The 21,157-nt window shown below is 45.8% G+C and overlaps 1 protein-coding gene across 1 annotated transcript in view; it reads right to left on the reverse strand.

The window, feature by feature from the left end:
• Nucleotides 1-21,157, reverse strand: part of LOC124602299 (protein singed wings 2) — a 443,654-nt gene that overhangs the window by 32,778 nt on the left and 389,719 nt on the right. Inside the window, exons 5-7 of the mRNA XM_047136347.1 lie at nucleotides 15,828-15,970; nucleotides 12,564-12,737; nucleotides 1,243-1,515 (exon numbers count right to left, since the gene is read on the reverse strand). Coding sequence (XP_046992303.1) covers nucleotides 1,243-1,515; nucleotides 12,564-12,737; nucleotides 15,828-15,970 — 590 coding nt within the window. The remainder of the gene's footprint in view (nucleotides 1-1,242; nucleotides 1,516-12,563; nucleotides 12,738-15,827; nucleotides 15,971-21,157) is intronic.

Genomic DNA, 21,157 nt, shown 5'->3' on the forward strand with positions numbered 1-21,157 from the left:
AAAAACGAAGTTCCCAAATGTCCGACAGGTGGCGCGTGAAAGATCTCTTGCGCGCGTCGTTTGGTGATGATCGTGTGCTCAGCCGCCACTTTCGTCATGCTTGGCCTCCCAGGTCCCCAGACCTCAGTCCGTGCGATTATTGGCTTTGGGGTTACCTGAAGTCGCAAGTGTATCGTGATCGATCGACATCTCTAGGGATGCTGAAAGACAACATCGGACACCAATGCCTCACCATAACTCCGGACATGCTTTACAGTGCTGTTCACAACATTATTCCTCGACTACAGCTATTGTTGTGGAATGATGGTGGACATATTGAGCATTTCCTGTAAAGAATATCATATTTGCTTTGTCTTACTTTCTTATGCTAATTATTGCTATTCTGACCAGATGAAGCGCCATCTGTCGGACATTTTTTGAACTTTTGTATTTTTTTGGTTCTAATAAAACCCGGTGTCATTCCAAATATGTGTGTCAATTTGTACATCTCTATCTATATTATTCCGTGATTTATTCAGTTTTCAAATTTATAGTGACTTTTTGATCACCCAGTATATCATAAAGCGTTAAAACCTTGATATTCATTTATAAACACCCTGTATTTTCTGCTGATGGGGTGGCCTAGTTGCATGTACTGCACTGTAGCTTGGCCGCTGTGTAGCTTCGTCTAATGACCTTTGCGGACAACGGCTGGTACCATCAATTTGTTACTTAACAAGCTCCTCGAAGAGTGCTGCAATCTTTTGTTACACCACTTATATTTTGCCCTCCATTTTCCCGTTTCCTTTCGCCCTCATCTTCTTCACCTGTCACAAAAGTGCTCCACGACGGAAGCGGCAGCCTGGGTACGTGCGTAGACTGCTACGCTCTATTTACGTCCTGCAGTTTGAAGACTTCAGTCATGTGGGTGGCATTAATGTGTTCACTGAAACTTCCTAGCAGATTAAAACTGTGTGCTGGACCGAGACACGAACTCGGGACCTTTGCCCTTCGCAGGCAAGTGCTCTACCAACTGAACTACCCAAGCACGACTCACGCCCCGTCTTCACAGCTTTACTTCCGCCAGTACCTCGTCTGCTACCTTCCAAACTTTACAGAAGCTCTCCTGCGAACCTTGCAGGACTAGCACTCCTGAAAGAAAGGATATTGCAGAGACATGGCTTCGCCACAGCCGGGGGGATGTTTCCGGAATGTGGAATGTGTTCACTGTTTCCGAGACGAGACGGGCGGGTCGGCACGTACCTGGAAGGGAGGCGTCACGTGGCAGTCGCAGAGCCAGGGGTTGTGGCCCAGGGCGAGTCGCAGAGCGTTGCCGTTGTGCTCGAGCGCGTCGTCGAAGGCGTAGGCGGGCAGCTGCGAGAGGCGGTTGCCGCGCACGCTGAGCGCGCGGAACGTGGACAGCCAGCGGGAGCCCTCCAGCTCGTCCAGCGAGGACACCTCGTTGTCGTCCAGCTGCACGTCCAGCACGCGCGGGTAGTGGCCCAGGCCGCGCGACAGCCGCGACACGTCGCGGATCTGCGGGCAGCCGGCACGCGCTCTCTCACACGCTCCAGTCCATCTACCGGTACTACACTCGTGCTCATAAATTAAGGATAATTGCAGAATGTCGTGCCACACAACGAGGCACTATACAAAACTGGCGCTAATAGCATAGGCACGTAGGGAACACACACGACACCGATCTGTAAGACAACGGTATTGGTGATAAGTTGAGAAAACCGTCCCGAAACACACGTGCTACAAAACGCCACTGTTTCCTACGCATCTACCCCGACATCAATATGGGATATGAACACCTTTCACACGTACACAGGCCGCACAGCAGGTTGGCATACTCTGGATCAGGTGGTCGAGCAGCTGCATCTACATCTACATCCATACTCCGCAAGCCACCTGACGGTGTGTTGCGGAGGGTACCTTGAGTACCTCTATCGGTTCTCCCTTCTATTCCAGTCTCGTATTGTTCGTGGAAAGAAGGATTGTCGGTATGCCTCTGTGTGGGCTCTAATCTCTCTGATTTTATCCTCATGGTCTCTTCGCGAGATATACGTAGGAGGGAGAAATATACTGCCTGACTCCTCGGTGAAGGTATGTTCTCGAAACTTCAACAAAAGCCCGTACCGAGCTACTGTGCGTCTCTCCTGCAGAGTCTTCCACTGGAGTTTATCTATCATCTCCGTAACGCTTTCGCGATTACTAAATGATCCTGTAACGAAGCGCGCTGCTCTCCGTTGGATCTTCTCTATCTCTTCTATCAACCCTATCTGGTACGGATTCCACAACGCTGAGCAGTATTCAAGCAGTGGGCGAACAAGTGTACTGTAACCTACTTCCTTTGTTTTCGTATTGCATTTCCTTAGGATTCTTCCAATGAATCTCAGTCTGGCATCTGCTTTACCGACGATCGACTTTATATGATCATTCCATTTTAAATCACTCCTAATGCGTACTCCCAGATAATTTATGGAATTAACTGCTTCCAGTTGCTGACCTGCTATATTGTAGCTAAATGATAAGGGATCTTTCTTTCTATGTATTCGCAGCACATTACACTTGTCTACATTGAGATTCAATTGCCATTCCCTGCACCATGCGTCAATTCGCTGCAGATCCTCCTTCACTTCAGTACAATTTTCCTGTTACAACCTCTCTATATACCACAGCATCATCCGCAAAAAGCCTCAGTCAACTTCCGATGTCATCCACAAGGTCAATTATCTATAATGTGAATAGCAACGGTCCTACGACACTCCCCTTCGGCACACCTGAAATCACTCTCCATTGAGAACGACATGCTGCGTTCTGTTATCTAGGAACTCTTCAATCCAATCACACAATTGGTGTGATAGTCCATATGCTCTTACTTTGTTCACTAAACGACTGTGGGGAACTGTATCGAACGCCTTGCGGAAGTGAAGAAACACGGCATCTACCTGGGAACCCGTGTCTATGGCCCTCTGAGTCTCGTGGACGAATAGCGCGAGCTGGGTTTCAAACAGTCGTCTTTTTCGGAACTCATGCTGATTCCTACAGAGTAGATTTCTAGTCTCCAGAAAAGTCATTATACTCGAACATAATACGTGTTCCAAAATTCTACAACTGATAGACGTTAGAGATATAGGTCTATAGTTCTGCACATCTGTTCGACCCCCCTTCTTGTAAACGGGGATGACCTGTGCCCTTTTCCCATCCTTTGGAACGCTACGCTCTTCTAGAGACCTACCCTGCTGGGGTATAGCCTCCCATTCTTCCACCAGTGCCTGTCTGAGCTCCCGAAGTGTCCTAGGGGTTTAAAGACGTGCAGCGATACGTCGACCGAGAGCATCTCAGACGTGCTCGATGGGGTTTAGGTCTGGAGAACAGGCAAGCCACTCCATTCGCCTGATATCTTCTGTTTCAAGGTACTCCTCCACAATGGCAGCTCGGTGGGGCCGTGCGTTATCATCCATCAGGAGGAAGTGGGACCCACTGCACCCCTGAAAAGGCGGACATACTGGTGCAAAATGACGTACCGATACACATGACCTGCTACAGTTCCTCTGTCAAAGGTATTCAGGGGTGTTCGTGCACCAATCATAATCCCACCCCACACCATCAAACCACGACCTGCGTACAGGTCCCTTTCAAGAACATTAAGCCGTTGGTATCTGTTCCCGGTTCACGCCAGATGAAAACCCGGCGAGAATCACTATTCAGACTATACCTGGACTCGTCTGTGAACATAACCTGCGACCACTGTTCCAATGACCATGTACTGTGTTCTTGACACCAGGCTTTACGGGCTCTCCTGAGAGCAGGGGTCAGTGGAATGCACCCTCCAGGTCTCCAGACGAATAAACCATGTCTGTTCAGTCGTCTGTACACTATGTGTCTGGAGACAACTGTTCCAGTGGCTGCAGTTAAGTGGCTGCAGTATGGTCCCGAGCAAGGCTACCTGCAGTACTCCGTGGCCGTCTGCGGGTACTGATGGTGAGATATCGGTCTTCTTGTCGTGTTTTACACTGTGGGCGTGCTGTAGCGCCTCGACACGTCTCCTGTCTGCTGTAATCGTTCCCATAATCTTGAGATCACAGTTTGTAGCACACGGAGGGTCCGTGCTAAGACCTGCTGTGTTTCACCAGCCTCCAGTCGCCCTAGTATTCTACCACTCATAACGTCACTACTGTGTGTTCTTTGAGCCATTTTCAACACGCAGTCACTATTAGTACGTTGGAAAATGTCTGCACACTTACTCGCTGCACTCTACTCTTGACATAAACCGACACACTTCTGCATTTGTGGACTGCTGCCAGCGCCACCGTGCGACGACCACAGGTCAAATGCTTCGCATGGCCTTACCCCGAGGTGATTTAAACGCGCAAACCGCCCACCAGACCGTTGTTTCCCCATGTATCAGTATTATTCTTAATTTATGAGCATGAGTGTACATCCGAAATACTGCTGCCTCTTTACCCAAACATAGGATGCTCATTTTAAATACTAAAAATCTGCACTTCCAGCAGAAATGGTCAATGTTCAGGGAGACGACAGGAATGCTTATTTGAAGCGAAGAAGTTTATATGGACATAATCTCTATTCCGGATCGTTTCCGAGATACAACACATGTAATATACATTTGTTTTGGGCTAGAGACGCGCTCGTACGTGTTTTATCCACCCAATTTCTTTGACGGCTTATTCTAGCCCAGCCTATCTCGTTGCGTTCAGCCTCTTTTCTCGGGATGCCTTTCTGCCACTAAACTAGCCTGTTGAAAGCACAGTTGTCAGTGGTGTGTTGTGAGGTAAGTACACTACTGGCCATTAAAATTGCTACACCACGAAGGTGACATGCTACAGACACGAAATTTAAGCGACAGGAAGAAGATGCTGTGATATGCAAATGATTAGCTTTTCAGAGCATTCATACAACGTTGGCGCCGGTGGCGACACCTACAACGTGCTGACATGAGGAAAGTTTCCGACCGATTTCTCATACACAAACAGCAGTTGACCGGCGTTGCCTGGTGAAACGTTGTTGTGATGCCTCGTGTAAGGAGGAGAAATGCGTACCATCACGTATCCGACTTTGATAAACGTCGGATTGCAGCCTATCGCGATTGCGGTTTATCGTATCGCGACATTGCTGCTCGCGTTGGTCGAGTCCAATGATGTTAGCAGAATATGGAATTGGTGGGTTCAGGAGGGTAATACGGAACGCCGTGCTCGATCCCAACGGCCTCGTATCACTTGCAGTCGAGATGACAGGCGTGTTATTCGCATGGCTGTAACGGATCGTGCAGCCATGTCTCGATCCCTGAGTCAACAGATGGGGACGTTTGCAAGACAAGAACCATCTGCACGAACAGTTCCACGACGTTTACACCAGCATGAACTATCAGCTCGGAGACCGTGGCTGCGGTTACCCTTGACGCTGCATCACAGACAAGAGCGTCTGTGACGGTGTACTCAACGACGAACCTGGGTGCATGAATGATAAAGCGTCATTTTTTCGGATGAATCCAGTTTCTGTTTACAGCATCATGATGATTGCATCCGTGTTTGGCGACACCGCGGTGAACGCACATTGGAAGAGTGTATTCGTCCTCGCCATACTGGTGTATCACCCGGCGTGATGGTATGGGGTGCCATTGGCTACACGTCTCGGTCACCTCTTGTTCGCACTGACGGCGCTTTGAACAGTGTACGTTACATTTCAGATGTGTTACGACCCGTGGCTCTACCCTTCAAAAATGGTTCAAATGGCTCTGAGCACTATGGGACTCAACTGCTGTGGTTATCAGTCCCCTAGAACTTAGAACTACTTAAACCTAACTAACCTAAGGACATCACACACATCCATGCCCGAGGCAGGATTCGAACGTGCTACCGTGGCAGTCCCACGGTTCCGGACTGCTCGCCTAGAACCGCGAGACCACCGCGGCCGGCCTCTACCCTTCATTCGATCTCTGCGAAACCCTACATTTCAGCAGGATAATGCACGACCGCATGTTGCAGGTCCTGTACGGGCCTTTCTGGATACAGAAAATTTTCGACTGCTGCCGTGGCCAGTACATTCTCCAGATCTGTCAGCGTGTGGTCAATGGTGGCCGAGCAACTGGCTCGTCACAATACGCCAGTCACTACTCTCGATGAACTATGGTATCGTGTTGAAGCTGCATGGGCAGCTGTACCTGTACACGCCATCCAAGCTCTGGTTGACTCAATGCCCAGGCGTATCAAGGCCATTATTAACGGCCAGAGGTGGTTGTTCTGGGTACTGATTTCTCAGGATCTATGCACCGAAATTGCGTGAAAATGTAATCATATGTCAGTTCTTGTATAATATGTTTGTCCACTGAATACTCGTTTATCATCTGCATTTCTTCTTGGTGTAGCAATTTTAATGGTCCGTAGGGTAGATCGAGGGACTGAGCACATTGGTTAACTGTGGTTGTGCACGCAATGACTAAAATGCCACACGTCTACAATAATGAAGACTATGCAGATGTGGTATATGTTTACGGAACCTGCGACGGTACTGTTGCTTTCGGAAAATACAGTCTGTGCTTCCCCACATGTTGAATTCCTGATCGTATAGTATTTTTACCAGAGTTTTCAGAACATTGCATCAAACACGTGTTCTTCCAAGTTCCCGTTTTCCTCATGAACGTGTAGTTTGACAACTCACTGTTGAAGTGGAGCAGCGTAGTCCTATTATCAGTACACGACCACTTTCTGCATGTATCAAGGTCCCACGAACACACACATGGGCAACATTATATTCGGAAAACTGGAACCCATTTCACATATAGCGGGTCTGCATTCTTCATAACAGCGACATGCCAATCGACTCGACGATTGCCATTGACCCAGTGACAATATTCACGTACTTCCGTTGACACTATTCACTGATGCAGCTACGTTTACACTGCAGTGATTGGAATCAAAAACACAGGTAATAATCATCGACGTTTGCAGGCAAGTCCACACGCTTTAGTAGAAACCAATTTCCAATTTCGTTTTTCGATCAGTGTTTGGCGTGGCATGACTGGTAATGTGTTCAAACGTGCTCTCATTTTAAATGGACGAACCACGGAAAGAATTACTTGGATTTTTTAGAAAATTCCGTTGTTGACCATCTTGAGGCAGTTTCTTTGGGCACGCGAACTTGAATGTATTTTCAGCATGATGGGGCCCATTCAGTTTTTACCAGACGCGTGAGGGAACATCTCAATCGCATTTATCCTAACCGTTGGATTGGTCGTTTTAGTACAGTTAACTGGCCACCAAGATTGCCCGATCTCACGCCATTAGATTTTTGCTCACGGGATTGGATGAAGTCTGAGATATACAAAGAAAAGCCGGATGCACGAGATGAAATGTTTGGTTGCAACATGGACGCTGCTGCCCTCTTCAGGGTACGTGCAGGGGCACTGAGACAAGTATCACAAGTCTTTCTTCCAAGAGTGCACAAATACGCTGAAGTTGACTGTGGGATATAAAAACATTTATTATGAACCGTACAATAGCTGTAATGTGACGCGTACGTAAATGCTTAGAGGTGAAAGCGTTAAAAATGTGTAATTTTTCAATTGATACTTTGTAAAATTCATGTTGTAATGTTTACTAACCGTTGTACGTGTGTAAACTTGACAATGTGTTACATAAAGGGATGGCTATACGGTAGGCTTTTGCCCCGAATACTCGTGCATCGAATCGGAAGCTTGTATCCATGGGCAGAATTTCCCTGCAGCGAGACGCTGACGCCGCACAGAATTTCTCTTGGGGCCTCTTGTTTACAACTGTGAAACCGGGTCACGTGGAGCATCCAACGTTTCACCACGAATGAATATTTTTGCACTTAACCTTAGAATTAACAATTTATAACGCTCCAACCGATTCAACAAACGACAACTCAAATGATAGCACTGCTCTATAGCTTTCATCCCTGAAAGCTCCTTATGCCTATTTATTTTATTGCTTGATTCATTGCGTTTCATATCTTTTTCATTATGCAAATGTTTGTCAGAATATCATATCCCCCAAAATAACATAGCAACTTATGCAGCACTAATACCACATGTCATACTTGAGTATTTATTTAATATGTTACTATTTTTGCCAATAACTTTATTTAAAGATGATTACAATTGATATTATGAAACATATGTAATTTAAGAAGTGGACAGACGTATGTGTTGGCCGAGACCACTACTGAAAAATGGCAAGAGACACTTCTATCAAGCAGTCATAAATAATTGTTTAAACAATATGTAACAACGTTTTGTTACTATTTAACGCTTATTTATCTATCGACAAACCTTTGTTTATCCCTGTTGTGAATGGTCTGAGTGTGACCGAATGTTTATAACATTTCTTTACTTAAATAATGTTGTAATATATTGGTTCAGTGTGGAAAGTGGTGGAGCTGAGTCAAAAAATATTTGTAGAACATGAGAAAGATGTGTGGTGGGGACAGCCTTCAGCCAATGGAGAAGGGGGCAGTGACGGAAAACTGATGGAGTAAAGAGAAGACATGTACTTTTGAGTGGTGCAATCAAGAGAGAATTTCTGAACAAGTTTAAGTTTGATGTGGTAGAAGGAAGACCTGCCTGTGGGACGTGCAAAAATCGATCATGTAGGTGATCGATTCTTGGGCAGTGAATGGCAGCTACAATAGTATAACTTTTGAAGAGCCTCTAACTTTCGCGAGGTCTGGATATGTTCCATTGCTGAACTTTAATTTACCATTTCTATTTCGGAACTGAGAATACATAGAGTTCTTACTCGTTATTTTTATTGTTTTAATCTGTAAATCGTCATGTTGAAGTCTGAAGCTGGCGAATATTTCCTATAATGTGATCATGAAATGGACTTAACTTCTACGACGCTTGAGTGACTATTTGGCTTGGGCATTCTGCTACCATTCTCGTAACGCTCTCAAGGCAGCTCTATTACATTTCATAAGGTAATGTTTCTATCTACGCTGTAACTCGTTATTGTAGAATCACATTTCATTTATCTCAAATATACACTCCTGGAAATGGAAAAAAGAACACATTGACACCGGTGTGTCAGACTCACCATACTTGCTCCGGACACTGCGAGAGGGCTGTACAAGCAATGATCACACGCACGGCACAGCGGACACACCAGGAACCGCGGTGTTGGCCGTCGAATGGCGCTAGCTGCGCAGCATTTGTGCACCGCCGCCGTCAGTGTCAGCCAGTTTGCCGTGCCATACGGAGCTCCATCGCAGTCTTTAACACTGGTAGCATGCCGCGACAGCGTGGACGTGAACCGTATGTGCAGTTGACGGACTTTGAGCGAGGGCATATAGTGGGCATGCGGGAGGCCGGGTGGACGTACCGCCGAATTGCTCAACACGTGGGGCGTGAGGTCTCCACAGTACATCGATGTTGTCGCCAGTGGTCGGCGGAAGGTGCACGTGCCCGTCGACCTGGGACCGGACCGCAGCGACGCACGGATGCACGCCAAGACCGTAGGACCCTACGCAGTGCCGTAGGGGACCGCACCGCCACTTCCCAGCAAATTAGGGACACTGTTGCTCCTGGGGTATCGGTGAGGACCATTCGCAACCGTCTCCATGAAGCTGGGCTACGGTCCCGCACACCGTTAGGCCGTCTTCCGCTCACGCCCCAACATCGTGCAGCCCGCCTCCAGTGGTGTCGCGACAGGCGTGAATGGAGGGACGAATGGAGACGTGTCGTCTTCAGCGATGAGAGTCGCTTCTGCCTTGGTGCCAATGATGGTCGTATGCGTGTTTGGCGCCGTGCAGGTGAGCACCACAATCAGGACTGCATACGACCGAGGCACACAGGGCCAACACCCGGCATCATGGTGTGGGGAGCGATCTCCTACACTGGCCGTACACCACTGGTGATCGTCGAGGGGACACTGAATAGTGCACGGTACATCCAAACCGTCATCGAACCCATCGTTCTCCCATTCCTAGACCGGCAAGGGAACTTGCTGTTCCAACAGGACAATGCACGGCCGCATGTATCCCGTGCCACCCAACGTGCTCTAGAAGGTGTAAGTCAACTACCCTGGCCAGCAAGATCTCCGGATCTGTCCCCCATTGAGCATGTTTGGGACTGGATGAAGCGTCGTCTCACGCGGTCTGCACGTCCAGCACGAACGCTGGTCCAACTGAGGCGCCAGGTGCAAATGGCATGGCAAGCCGTTCCACAGGACTACATCCAGCATCTCTACGATCGTCTCCATGGGAGAATAGCAGCCTGCATTGCTGCGAAAGGTGGATATACACTGTACTAGTGCCGACATTGTGCATGCTCTGTTGCCTGTGTCTATGTGCCTGTGGTTCTGTCAGTGTGATCATGTGATGTATCTGACCCCAGGAATGTGTCAATAAAGTTTCCCCTTCCTGGGACAATGAATTCACGGTGTTCTTATTTCAATTTCCAGGAGTGTATATACTTTCTTGAATAAACATTACTCGACAGAATTCTCTGACTCCGTCTACATCAATTACTGGTGACAGCATAGGACCATTTTTAACTACTCATTTATCCGCTGTTAATATTTCTGTTTATTTTATTAACTCGCAATTCTAGCCAATTCATAGGCTATTTGACTGCAGGGCCATAGTTACAGGTTATTACCCGCAGGGAGTTACTTTCTGGGCAGGAAAGCAGACATATGCGGCAGGACAATAAGACATTTTCGAATTACTCTTTTTAAAGAGAGCCGTGCATTGGCCAATCATCTTAAGTCCGGGTAACAGTAGGTAAAGTTACAATTGGTTTGCTAATTTCGTCTCTGCGTCGCTTATACGAGGTGCGCCACTAAAGTAATGAGACTGATGTGAAAAAAATGTTGCTTGCAGTTTTAGTCAAGTTTAGTGTTGTTTCCTTCAAAGTAGTTCACTTCTGATTGCACACACTTTTTCTTGCGCTTCTGCCATTGGTGGTAACATTTCTGGAACTCATCTTCAGTAATATCCTCCAAGACCCTCGTCACAGCTTTTTGGACATCTCGTGCTGTTTGAAAATGTTGTCCCTTGACCGCCGTTTTGACTCTTAGAAACAGAAAAAAGTCGCACAGAGCGATATCTGGTGAATAAGGAGGGTGTGGTAGTTCTGAAATTTGTTTCGAAGTTAAAAATTGTTGTACTGACAGAGCAGTATGGGATAGCGCATTATCGTGATGCAGAATCCAATTATCAGCCATGTTGGCACGAACACGGAGAACTCTTTTACGAAGTCTTTCTAAAATTTCTTTGAAGGAATATTGGTTAACTGTTTGTCCAGGAGGCACGCAATCTTTATGAACAATTCCCTTGGAATCAAAGAAGCACACAAGCAGGCATTTCACTTTTGACTTTGACATGCGAGCTTTTCTTAGTCTCGGTGATCCCTTTGAGCATCATTGCGAACTTTGGCGTTTTGTCTCTGGATCGTACTGAAAAAACAAACTTTCATCACCAGTGATAACACGGCTCAACAATTCTCGCTGTTGTGGTGTGAGATTTTTGGGGACCATTTTTGCACAAATGTTTCTTATGCCAAGATCTTCAGTTATTATTAGACGAACCGTTTCTCGATTGATGTTCAGTTCTTCTGCAATCATTTTCACGGATAAACTTCCATCAGATCATACGAGGCCGGCCGAAGTGGCCGTGCGGTTAAAGGCGCTGCAGTCTGGAACCGCAAGACCGCTACGGTCGCAGGTTCGAATCCTGCCTCGGGCATGGATGTTTGTGATGTCCTTAGGTTAGTTAGGTTTAACTAGTTCTAAGTTCTAGGGGACTAATGACTTCAGCAGTTGAGTCCCATAGTGCTCAGAGCCATTTGAACCATTTGATCATACGATTTCACGTATCCTGGCCAAGTTGACATCCGTCCGTGAGGTTGATGGCCGTCCACTGCGGTCTTCATCTTCAACATTCGTTCTGCATTCACTAAACATTTTATGCCAACGAAAAACTTCAGCTCTTGACATAACCTCCTCTCCAAAAGCCTTCTGAAGCTTAACGTACGTTGTCTTCGCATTTTCATCCAATTTAACGCAAAAGGAAATGGCAAACCGTTGCGCAATATTATGCAGTTCCATTTCCATGACGAGAGACACAAACACGTGTTAACTTGTTACAGCACAACTCACGACTGAGCAGTTGCATCGATGTGCCGCTTGGACTAGAAGCAGCTTATAGACCAAGGTCAAAGCCTGCAGGGTTGCCACATCTTGCAAAGAAAATCAGTCTCATCACTTTATTGTCACGCCTCATATACATTCCTTATCAGATAATGCACTCAGCACCTTTGGGTGGCATTCTGTCTGGCGATGTGCAGTGGTCACAATATTTTGGCCCACGAGCGTATGTTGCCAAGTCATTAAATAGCAGCTCATTGTCTTAGTGACAAGTCTAACGGACATAATCCCATTACGACAAGTAGATTAACTACAGGGGGCATCAAAGAAACATCCTGTGCCAGTAGAAGTGATACCAAGTAGAAGTTGTAATGACGTTGTATTATAAAGTGTTTTGAAAGTGACAGCTTGCGGCTTGGGTTTCGCATAGCAGAGAGAGCTCGGACTGACCTTGTTGCCTGTGAGGATGAGTGTGGTGGTGTTCTCCGGGACGTCCTCGGGCAGCTGCGTGAGTCCGCGGCCGCTGCAGTCGACGGTGATGATGGGCAGCAGGAAGCCCTCCTTGGTGGGCGCCACGTAGCCCATCCAGCACGTGCAGTTGCTGGGGCACTTCTCCTGCATCGCCTGCAACGCCGCCCAAACCACTCTCATTCAAACCTTCACTCTCGTAGCAGTACACCAACACAGTCACTATCTTCAGGAGCACTGAGTGAGACTTGATTTGCAGATTAAATTAAAAATTGACTTTGATGTCATATACGAGGGCAGTTCAATAAGTAATGCAACACATTTTTTTTCTCGGCCAATTTTGGTTGAAAAAACCGGAAATTTCTTGTGGAATATTTTCAAACATTCCCGCTTCGTCTCGTATAGTTTCATTGACTTCCGACAGGTGGCAGCGCTGTACGGAGCTGTTGAAATGGCGTCTGTAACGGATGTGCGTTGCAAACAACGGGCAGTGATCGAGTTTCTTTTGGCGGAAAACCAGGGCATCTCAGATATTCATAGGCGCTTGCATAATGTCTACGGTGATCTGGCAGTGGACAAAAGCACGGTGAGTCGTTGGGCAAAGCGTGTGTCATCATCGCCGCAAGGTCAAGCAAGACTGTCTGATCTCCCGCGTGCGGGCCGGCCGTGCACAGCTGTGACTCCTGCAATGGCGGAGCGTGCGAACACACTCGTTCGAGATGATCGACGGATCACCATCAAACAACTCAGTGCTCAACTTGACATCTCCGTTGGTAGTGGTGTCACAATTGTTCACCAGTTGGGATATTCAAAGGTTTGTTCCCGCTGGGTCCCTCGTTGTCTAACCGAGCACCATAAAGAGCAAAGGAGAACCATCTGTGCGGAATTGCTTGCTCGTCATGTGGCTGAGGGTGACAATTTCTTGTCAAAGATTGTTACAGGTGATGAAACATGGGTTCATCACTTCGAACCTGAAACAGAACGGCAATCAATGGAGTGGCGCCACACCCACTCCCCTACCAAGAAAAAATTTAAAGCCATACCCTCAGCCGGTAAAGTCATGGTTACAGTCTTCTGGGACGCTGAAGGGGTTATTCTGTTCGATGTCCTTCCCCATGGTCAAACGATCAACTCTGAAGTGTATTGTGCTACTCTTCAGAAATTGAAGAAACGACTTCAGCGTGTTCGTAGGCACAAAAATCTGAACGAACTTCTCCTTCTTCATGGCAACGCAAGACCTCACAAGTCTTCGTACTCGAGAGGAGCTCACAAAACTTCAGTGGACTGTTCTTCCTCATGCACCCTACAGCCCCGATCTCGCACCGTCGGATTTCCATATGTTTGGCCCAATGAAGGACGCAATCCGTGGGAGGCACTACGCGGATTATGAAGAAGTTATTGATGCAGTACGACGTTGGCTCCGACATCGACCAGTGGAATGGTACCGTGCAGGCATACAGGCCCTCATTTCAAGGTGGCGTAAGGCCGTAGCATTGAATGGAGATTACGTTGAAAAATAGTGTTGTGTAGCTAAAAGATTGGGGAATAACCTGGTGTATTTCAATGCTGAATAAAACAACCCCTGTTTCAGAAAAAAAATGTGTTGCATTACTTATTGAACTGCCCTCGTACATTGCCTGATGAGGCGAGAAACGAGAGAGGTACCTTCGAATTTACTGAATATCTAGTATCATTCTGATAAGTAGAACAAGACAGACAGCAGGCGGGAGAGTCAGTGAGCGACGACTTGAGAATGGTTAGAAGTTTCTGAAAACCCACAGTTGGCCTAGCGATAAATTTTTTTGGCGACCAGTTCATGTTTGGTATCTTCTCTTGCTGAAGTTTTGTTAGGGTCCCACCCGAGCTTACTTAAGAGGCCGGCACAACCTTCACGTTTGTGGTGTTCAGCTGCGCTAAGGTGACCAAGCTCTCTCAGAGGTTCACATCCCGTAAGCCCCGTATTTTCCTACCAAAGACCTTGTCAAACCTTTTATAAGAAGCTAGTTTTAATAAAAGCTGTGACAAATTTACCTGTCAAAGATTTTCTAAAATGTCAATTATAAAAGATGTCTTACGAGCTGCAGATCCTTGTCGCCTTGGCAAATGGCCAGGGAATCTCACAAACATGGTTCTCACCGACGCAGCACAAAACTTTCCCGTGTTTTGCCTTACGCTATCGTCAGAATCCGTGATGTGAGGATAAAAAGAAAAAACGAGAAGATATCTTGTAGAAAGAAGCTAGCATTAGTCTACTGCGCATTCTCGTACACAGAAAGTTGACGAGATAGCGCGTATCATCTTCTTTTATTTCATATACGTATAGTATTGAAAATTGTATAGGTTTTAGTCTGTAGTCGCAATCTTCTTTAATTTTGGCTACTGGCTAGCGGCTTCGGTACATAGTACAATCCTCACGCCGTCCCCAAGCACGCAGTCGTCACGATCGCTTCCCACGTTGTTGTCTCTACAGACTATCGATTAAAACGTATATTAACAAGTTTGTTTGCGTGGGCATCCTTCGCGGCAAGAATAGAAATACTTGTTTTGCAATAGGTTGTTAAAAGCAGTGTCCGAAGAAATAGTTATATCGAGTGCAAAGAGAACAATAGTACACCACAAAAAAGAAAAAGAAACATGGTGGACAGTGTGTAAAACGTCATAACTCGAAGTTGTGCTTATATGTCGGTAATGAAGTGCCGGTCCGGCACACAGTTTTAATCTGCCAGGAAGTTTCATATCAGCGCACACTCCGCTGCAGAGTGAAAATCTCATTCTATAAAGTGTATTGGTAGGTGTTCCAGCCAACAGTATGTCGAGAATACGGCATATATAATTCTATTCTTTGCGTAAAACTACTTCTCGGTCGTTCTCTTTCTTGTCACAGAGATTATGAGGACGTATGCTATACGTAAATGAAAGCGATCAAGGCAGGATATTACAATAATTGGTGTTATTACGAGCTATATTCAAATTCTTTCCCTTTGCCCATGAAGGTACGGTTGCTTTTGGTAATGTTTCATTTACGGGAAAAGAAATGATGTAGCACCGTGATTCAGGTTGCACGTTAAACTGGACATTACATGCTATCTGGGTAGGAGAGCCGAACCTCTGGTCGGTGAAAGCAACCCATACTGATACACTACGTTGTTCAACTTATCTTCAGTGCTTTTCCACCCAGTTACAAGTAACCTTAAAGCTAATGTGAAAAACGAACGGAACTTCACTGGCCTCTGCCGTGATCGTTACCTTGATGAATTCCATGACTCGCACGACTGGCCGCTCCGTGAAGTTGGCGTCTCCGCAGCGCATGGCGTCGCGGTCCTTGACGATCGCTCCGTCGTCGCCCAGCAACCACGTCAGGTCGGCTGTCGCGCAGTCCCACCTGTTACCTGAGAGAGAGATGCGTACACAACAACCACCGTGGTCAGTCTGTAGTATTTTGCAGATGGCGAGCAGCAAATAAGGGTAAATAATTTACATCGCAATGAGCTGCAGTTTTCGACGCAGTAGCCACGCGGGGTATCCGTGCGGTCTCAGGTGCATTACCACGGTTCGAGCGGCTCCCCCCGCCGGAGGTTCGAGTCCTCCCTTGGGCATGGGTGTGTGTGTCGTCCTTAGAGTAAGTTACTTTAAGTTAGACTAAGTAGTGTGTAACCCTAGGGACCGATGACCTTAGCAGTTTGGTCCCATAGAACTTATCACAAATTTCCAAATTTTTTCAACGCGGTGAGGGTCGAATATTTCATTTATTTGGGGATATAAAACACAGAATTCATGGGAACGCCGAATTACAAAAGTACATAAGTTTTTTATATGAAATTAAAATATTCAGTTTCTCGGTCAAACATGAAAATTGCATTTAGACCTGATCGCAATTTAGAAATTTTGCGTAGATTTACAAGTTTCCCTAGAACGCAAGCTTTAACGACTTCTAAATTTATGAATCGAAGTATAAGATGAAGAAACAATTGCTGTATTCTGGGTAACAACACCAACAATAACATTTTTATAATCGATCAGAAGAACAAATTTCATATTCACTCTCATTACTCCTCCTCCTCTCTCTCTCTCCCCTTTATGTCTTTGCTATTGCTTTTGAAGTTATTCACTCTCTAATCAGGTTTTCCATCATCGCTTATGGTCTTTGCATTCCTTTATTCTACCGCCACCGAGAAAGGTGGCGCAATAGTAAGACGCAAAACTAGCCAGTAGGGTATAATAAAGGGACACGCGACTACAGACTTTAAGTTGCTTTAGAGTCGGCGCCAAAACATTAGTAGACTACTGTTGACGACTGCTTCTTGTTTTTAATTTCTGTCATGTGCACGCAACAGTTGTTTCCTGTAGAAAATGTTACAGTGCGTCAGGAAGGCATACTCAGACGTGTTTTCTGATCTTGAGTGAATATTTGATCCAGTAATACGAAGCACTTCACCTCGTCAATGTAACTTTCTTTTTGTTATACATTTCTAATAACCAAGAAGTGAAGTATATGATGTGATACGGTTGCTTTCGTAATCCAATATTTTCCTTAACACGGGCTACCGAAGCTGTATTTCGGCCTATGTCGTCTTCTCGAAAATGCTGAGAACATATTTTGCTATGTGTTGTCGGTTTCCAATTTTATCTTCTCTTAGCGTTCATCCAGAGAGCTTTGCGAGCTGCATCGATGAGAACACTAAAATCAAATGACAGAAATAGAAAAGGACACCGCGCAACCCAAGCTCATGTATATCGCTTGAACGAGTACGCTTTGGAATGAGCCGTGATTCCTTTATCTTTTATGCTATTATTAGGCAGTTACTTCATCCAGTTTTTCACCAAGTGACTTTTAGAATGTGTATGTAAACCCCGGCGTCTAGGGTAATCTTCCTTGACTAGTAATCAAAACGTGCTACGTCCCGGATCCCATTCCAGCCTCTGATTAAATTCGGAATAAAAACCGTCGTTAATAGTAACCAGAGACTCCCGCTATAAGGAGTCTACCTCATTCTGTCAACGGCCTGATCAAAGCGGCCGAGGAAGTAGACCGATTTTCAGGGCAAGCTCTTGCTCTTGGTAGGAACTGTCCCTAAATGGCAGAATAATCAGCAATGATGAATGGTATAAGGATACAGAAGTCAAAGGAAACTACTGCATTAAAGACACATGACGTGTATCCAGAAGACATATGCGGCCTGTAATTGAAAAAAATGTCATGATGATTGGCAAGAGATTCCGTATAAACCCCCATTCCCATCTCCAGGAAGGGACTTCCAAGCGGGAATTAACTACAAGAAAAAGACTCAACAACCAACTAAAGGGAAATTTTTTACTAACAGGAGCGTGGAATGCCAGAAATTGAAAGTGGCAGGGAAGCGAAAAAAGCTAATAATGTACGCTCAGTCCATATATATTGGCGAATAGTGAAATGAAATGGAAACAACATAAGAATTTCTCGTCAGATGAATGTAGGGTAATGTCAACAGCAGCTGAAAATGGTATAACGGGATTAGGTTTCGTTATCAACAGGAATGTAGCATAGAGAATGAATTACTGTAAAAACGTAGTTCTGGGTTGTTCTCATTAGAGTCGACAGCAAACCAACGCCAAAACAATTGTTCAGCTGCACGTGCCAATGTCACAAGCAGAAGATGAATAAGTAGGGAAAGTATATGAGGACACTGAACGAGTGATTCAGTGCTTGAGAGGCGACGAAAGTCTAATAATCACGGAGGACAGAACACGGTGGTAAGGGTAGGAATAGAAGAAGAGTTATGGAGGAATATGGGCTTCGTAACAAGAATGAGAGAGGAGAAGGACTAAATGAATTCTGCAAGAAGATTCAACTAGCACTAGCGATATACACTATGTGATCAAAAGTATCAGGACACCCCCAAAAACATACCGTTTTCATATTAGGTGCATTGTGCTGCCACCTTCTGCCAGGTACTCCATATCAGAGACTCAAGTTATTAGACATCGCGAGAGAGCAGAATGAGGCCCTCTGCGGAACTCACAGACTTCGAACGTGGTCAGGTGATTGGATGTCACTTGTGTCATACGCCTGTACGCGAGATTTCCACACCCCTAAACATCCCTAGGTCTACTGTTTTCGATGTGATAGTGAAGTGGAAACGTGAAGGGACACGTGCAGCATAAAAGCGTACAGGCTAACTTCGTCTGTTGACTGACAGAGACCGCAGAATTTGAAGAGAGTCGTAATGTGTAATAGGCAGACATCTATCCAGACCTTCACACAGGAATTCCAAACTGCATCAGGATCCACTGCAAGGACGATGACAGTTAGGCGGGAGGTGATAACACTTGGATTTCATGGTTCAGCGACTGCTCATAAGCTACACATCATGCCAGTAAATGCCAAACGACGCCTCGCTTGGTGTAAGGAGCGTAAACATTGGACGATTGAAGAGCGGAGAAACGTTGTGTAGAGTGACGAATCGCGGTACACAATGTGGCGATCCGATGGCAGGGTGTGGGTATGGCGAATGCCCGGTGAACGTCATCTGCCAGCGTGTGTAGTGCCAACAGTAAAATTCGGAGGTGGTGGCGTTATGGTGTGGTCGTGTTTTTCATGGAGGGGGTTTGCACAGGCCTACATTGATGTTTTATGCACTTACTTGCTTCCGACAGTTGAAGAGCAATTCGGGGATGGCAATTGCATCTTTCAATACGATCTTGCACCTGTTCATAATGCACGGCCTGTGGCGGAGTGGTTACACGACAGTAAGATCCCTTTAATGGACTGGCCTGCACAGAGTCCTGACCTGAATCCTAAATAACACCTTAGGGATGTCTTGGAATCCGGACTTCGTGCCAGGCCTCACCGACCGACATTGATACCTCTCCTCAGTGCATGATTCAGTGAAGAATGGGCTGCCATTCCCCAAGAAACCTTCCCGCACCTGATTGAACGTGTGCCTGCGAGAGTGGAAGCTGTCATCAAGGCTAAGGGTGTGCCAACACAGTATTGAATTCCATAATTACCCATGGACAGCGCCAAGAACTTGCAAGTCATTTCAGACAGGCGTCCGGATAGTTTTGATCGCATAGCATACTGTTCAAAAATCACAAGAGGATGAGCTATACTAGGAAAAGTCCCAGAGATACAGGAACATTACATCTAGATTACACCATTGTCTGAGAAATATTCTGAAATGAGATACTGGATTCTAAGACGTGTCCAGGAGCAGGTACAGACTCGGATCACAATTCAGTAAATAAGAGTAGACTAGATCTTAAGACAGTCCGAGCAAATCAATGTGGAAAGAAGTGAGATACTGAAGTATTGAAGAATGATGAGATGCCTTTGAATTCTCTAAGGTTGCAGATACTGCGATTATGAATTCTACTGCAGACAGATCAGTTGAAGAGGAACACACGTCTCTAAAAATATACTTATCGAAGCTAAGCAGAAAAAATGTACGTACAAGGAAGATAACCGCGAGGAAACCTTGGGTAGGAGAAGAAATTTTTCATCTTATTGGCCTCAGAAGGAAATACAAAAATGTTCAAGAAAGACGGTAATACAGAATTATAAGTCACATAGAACTAAAATAAGTAGGAGGTGCAGGGAACCCACGATGAAATGACTGCAAAAAAATGTGAAGAAATGGAGAAAGAAATAGTTGTCGAAGAGACAGGTTTAGCATGTAGAAAAATCAAAACAACCTTCACGAAATTAAAAGCAACGGCTTCGACACTAAGACTGAAATGGGAATTCCACTGTCAATCGCATAGATGAGAGTAAATGAGCACACTGAAGCCCTGTACGATGGGAAGAAACTGTCTGATGAGATGATAAAAGAAGGAAGTCGATGTGGAAGACGTAGGGAAACCGGTATTAGTGTCAGAGTAGCTTTGGAAGACTTGCGATCAAATAAGGCATAAAAGATAGGTTACATTGCTTCGAAATTTCTGAAATCATTGGAGGATGTGGCAACCAAGCGTCTATTCAAGTTGGTGTGTGGAATCTCTGAAACTGGAGACATACCATCGGCCTTGTGGAAAAATTACAATCACACAGTCCCAGAGATAAACGCGCAATTAGTGTAAAACTACCGTACAGCAAACTTAACAGCTCATGCAACGAAGTTTCTAACAGGAACAACATACAGGAGAATGGAAAATAAAATCTAGGATACATCAGATGACGATCAGTTTGGCTTTCGGAAAGAGAAAGTAACCAGAGAGGCAGTTGTGACGTTGCGTGTGATAATGGAAGCAAGACTGAAGAATGATCAAGACACGCCCATCGAATTTGTTTACCTGTAAAATGCGTTAGACGTTGTGAAGCAGTGAGATACGGGTGCAAAATAGGCATAGACACAAGACAGGAAAGTAAGAATGGCCGCGCGGAGTGGCCGTGCGGTTTGGGACGCCATGTCACGGACTACGCGGCCCCTCCCGCAGGAGGTTCGAGTCCTCCCTCGGGGATGGGTGTGTGTGTTGTTCTTAGCATAATTTAGTTTAAGTTAGTTTAAGTAGTGTGTAAGACTAGGGACCGATGACCTCAGCAGTTTGGTCCCTTAGGATTTCACAAACATTTGAACTTTTTTTTTAAAGTAATCAAGAAC

This window comes from Schistocerca americana, chromosome 1 (assembly GCF_021461395.2).
Source record: "Schistocerca americana isolate TAMUIC-IGC-003095 chromosome 1, iqSchAmer2.1, whole genome shotgun sequence".
Lineage (NCBI taxonomy): Eukaryota > Metazoa > Arthropoda > Insecta > Orthoptera > Acrididae > Schistocerca > Schistocerca americana.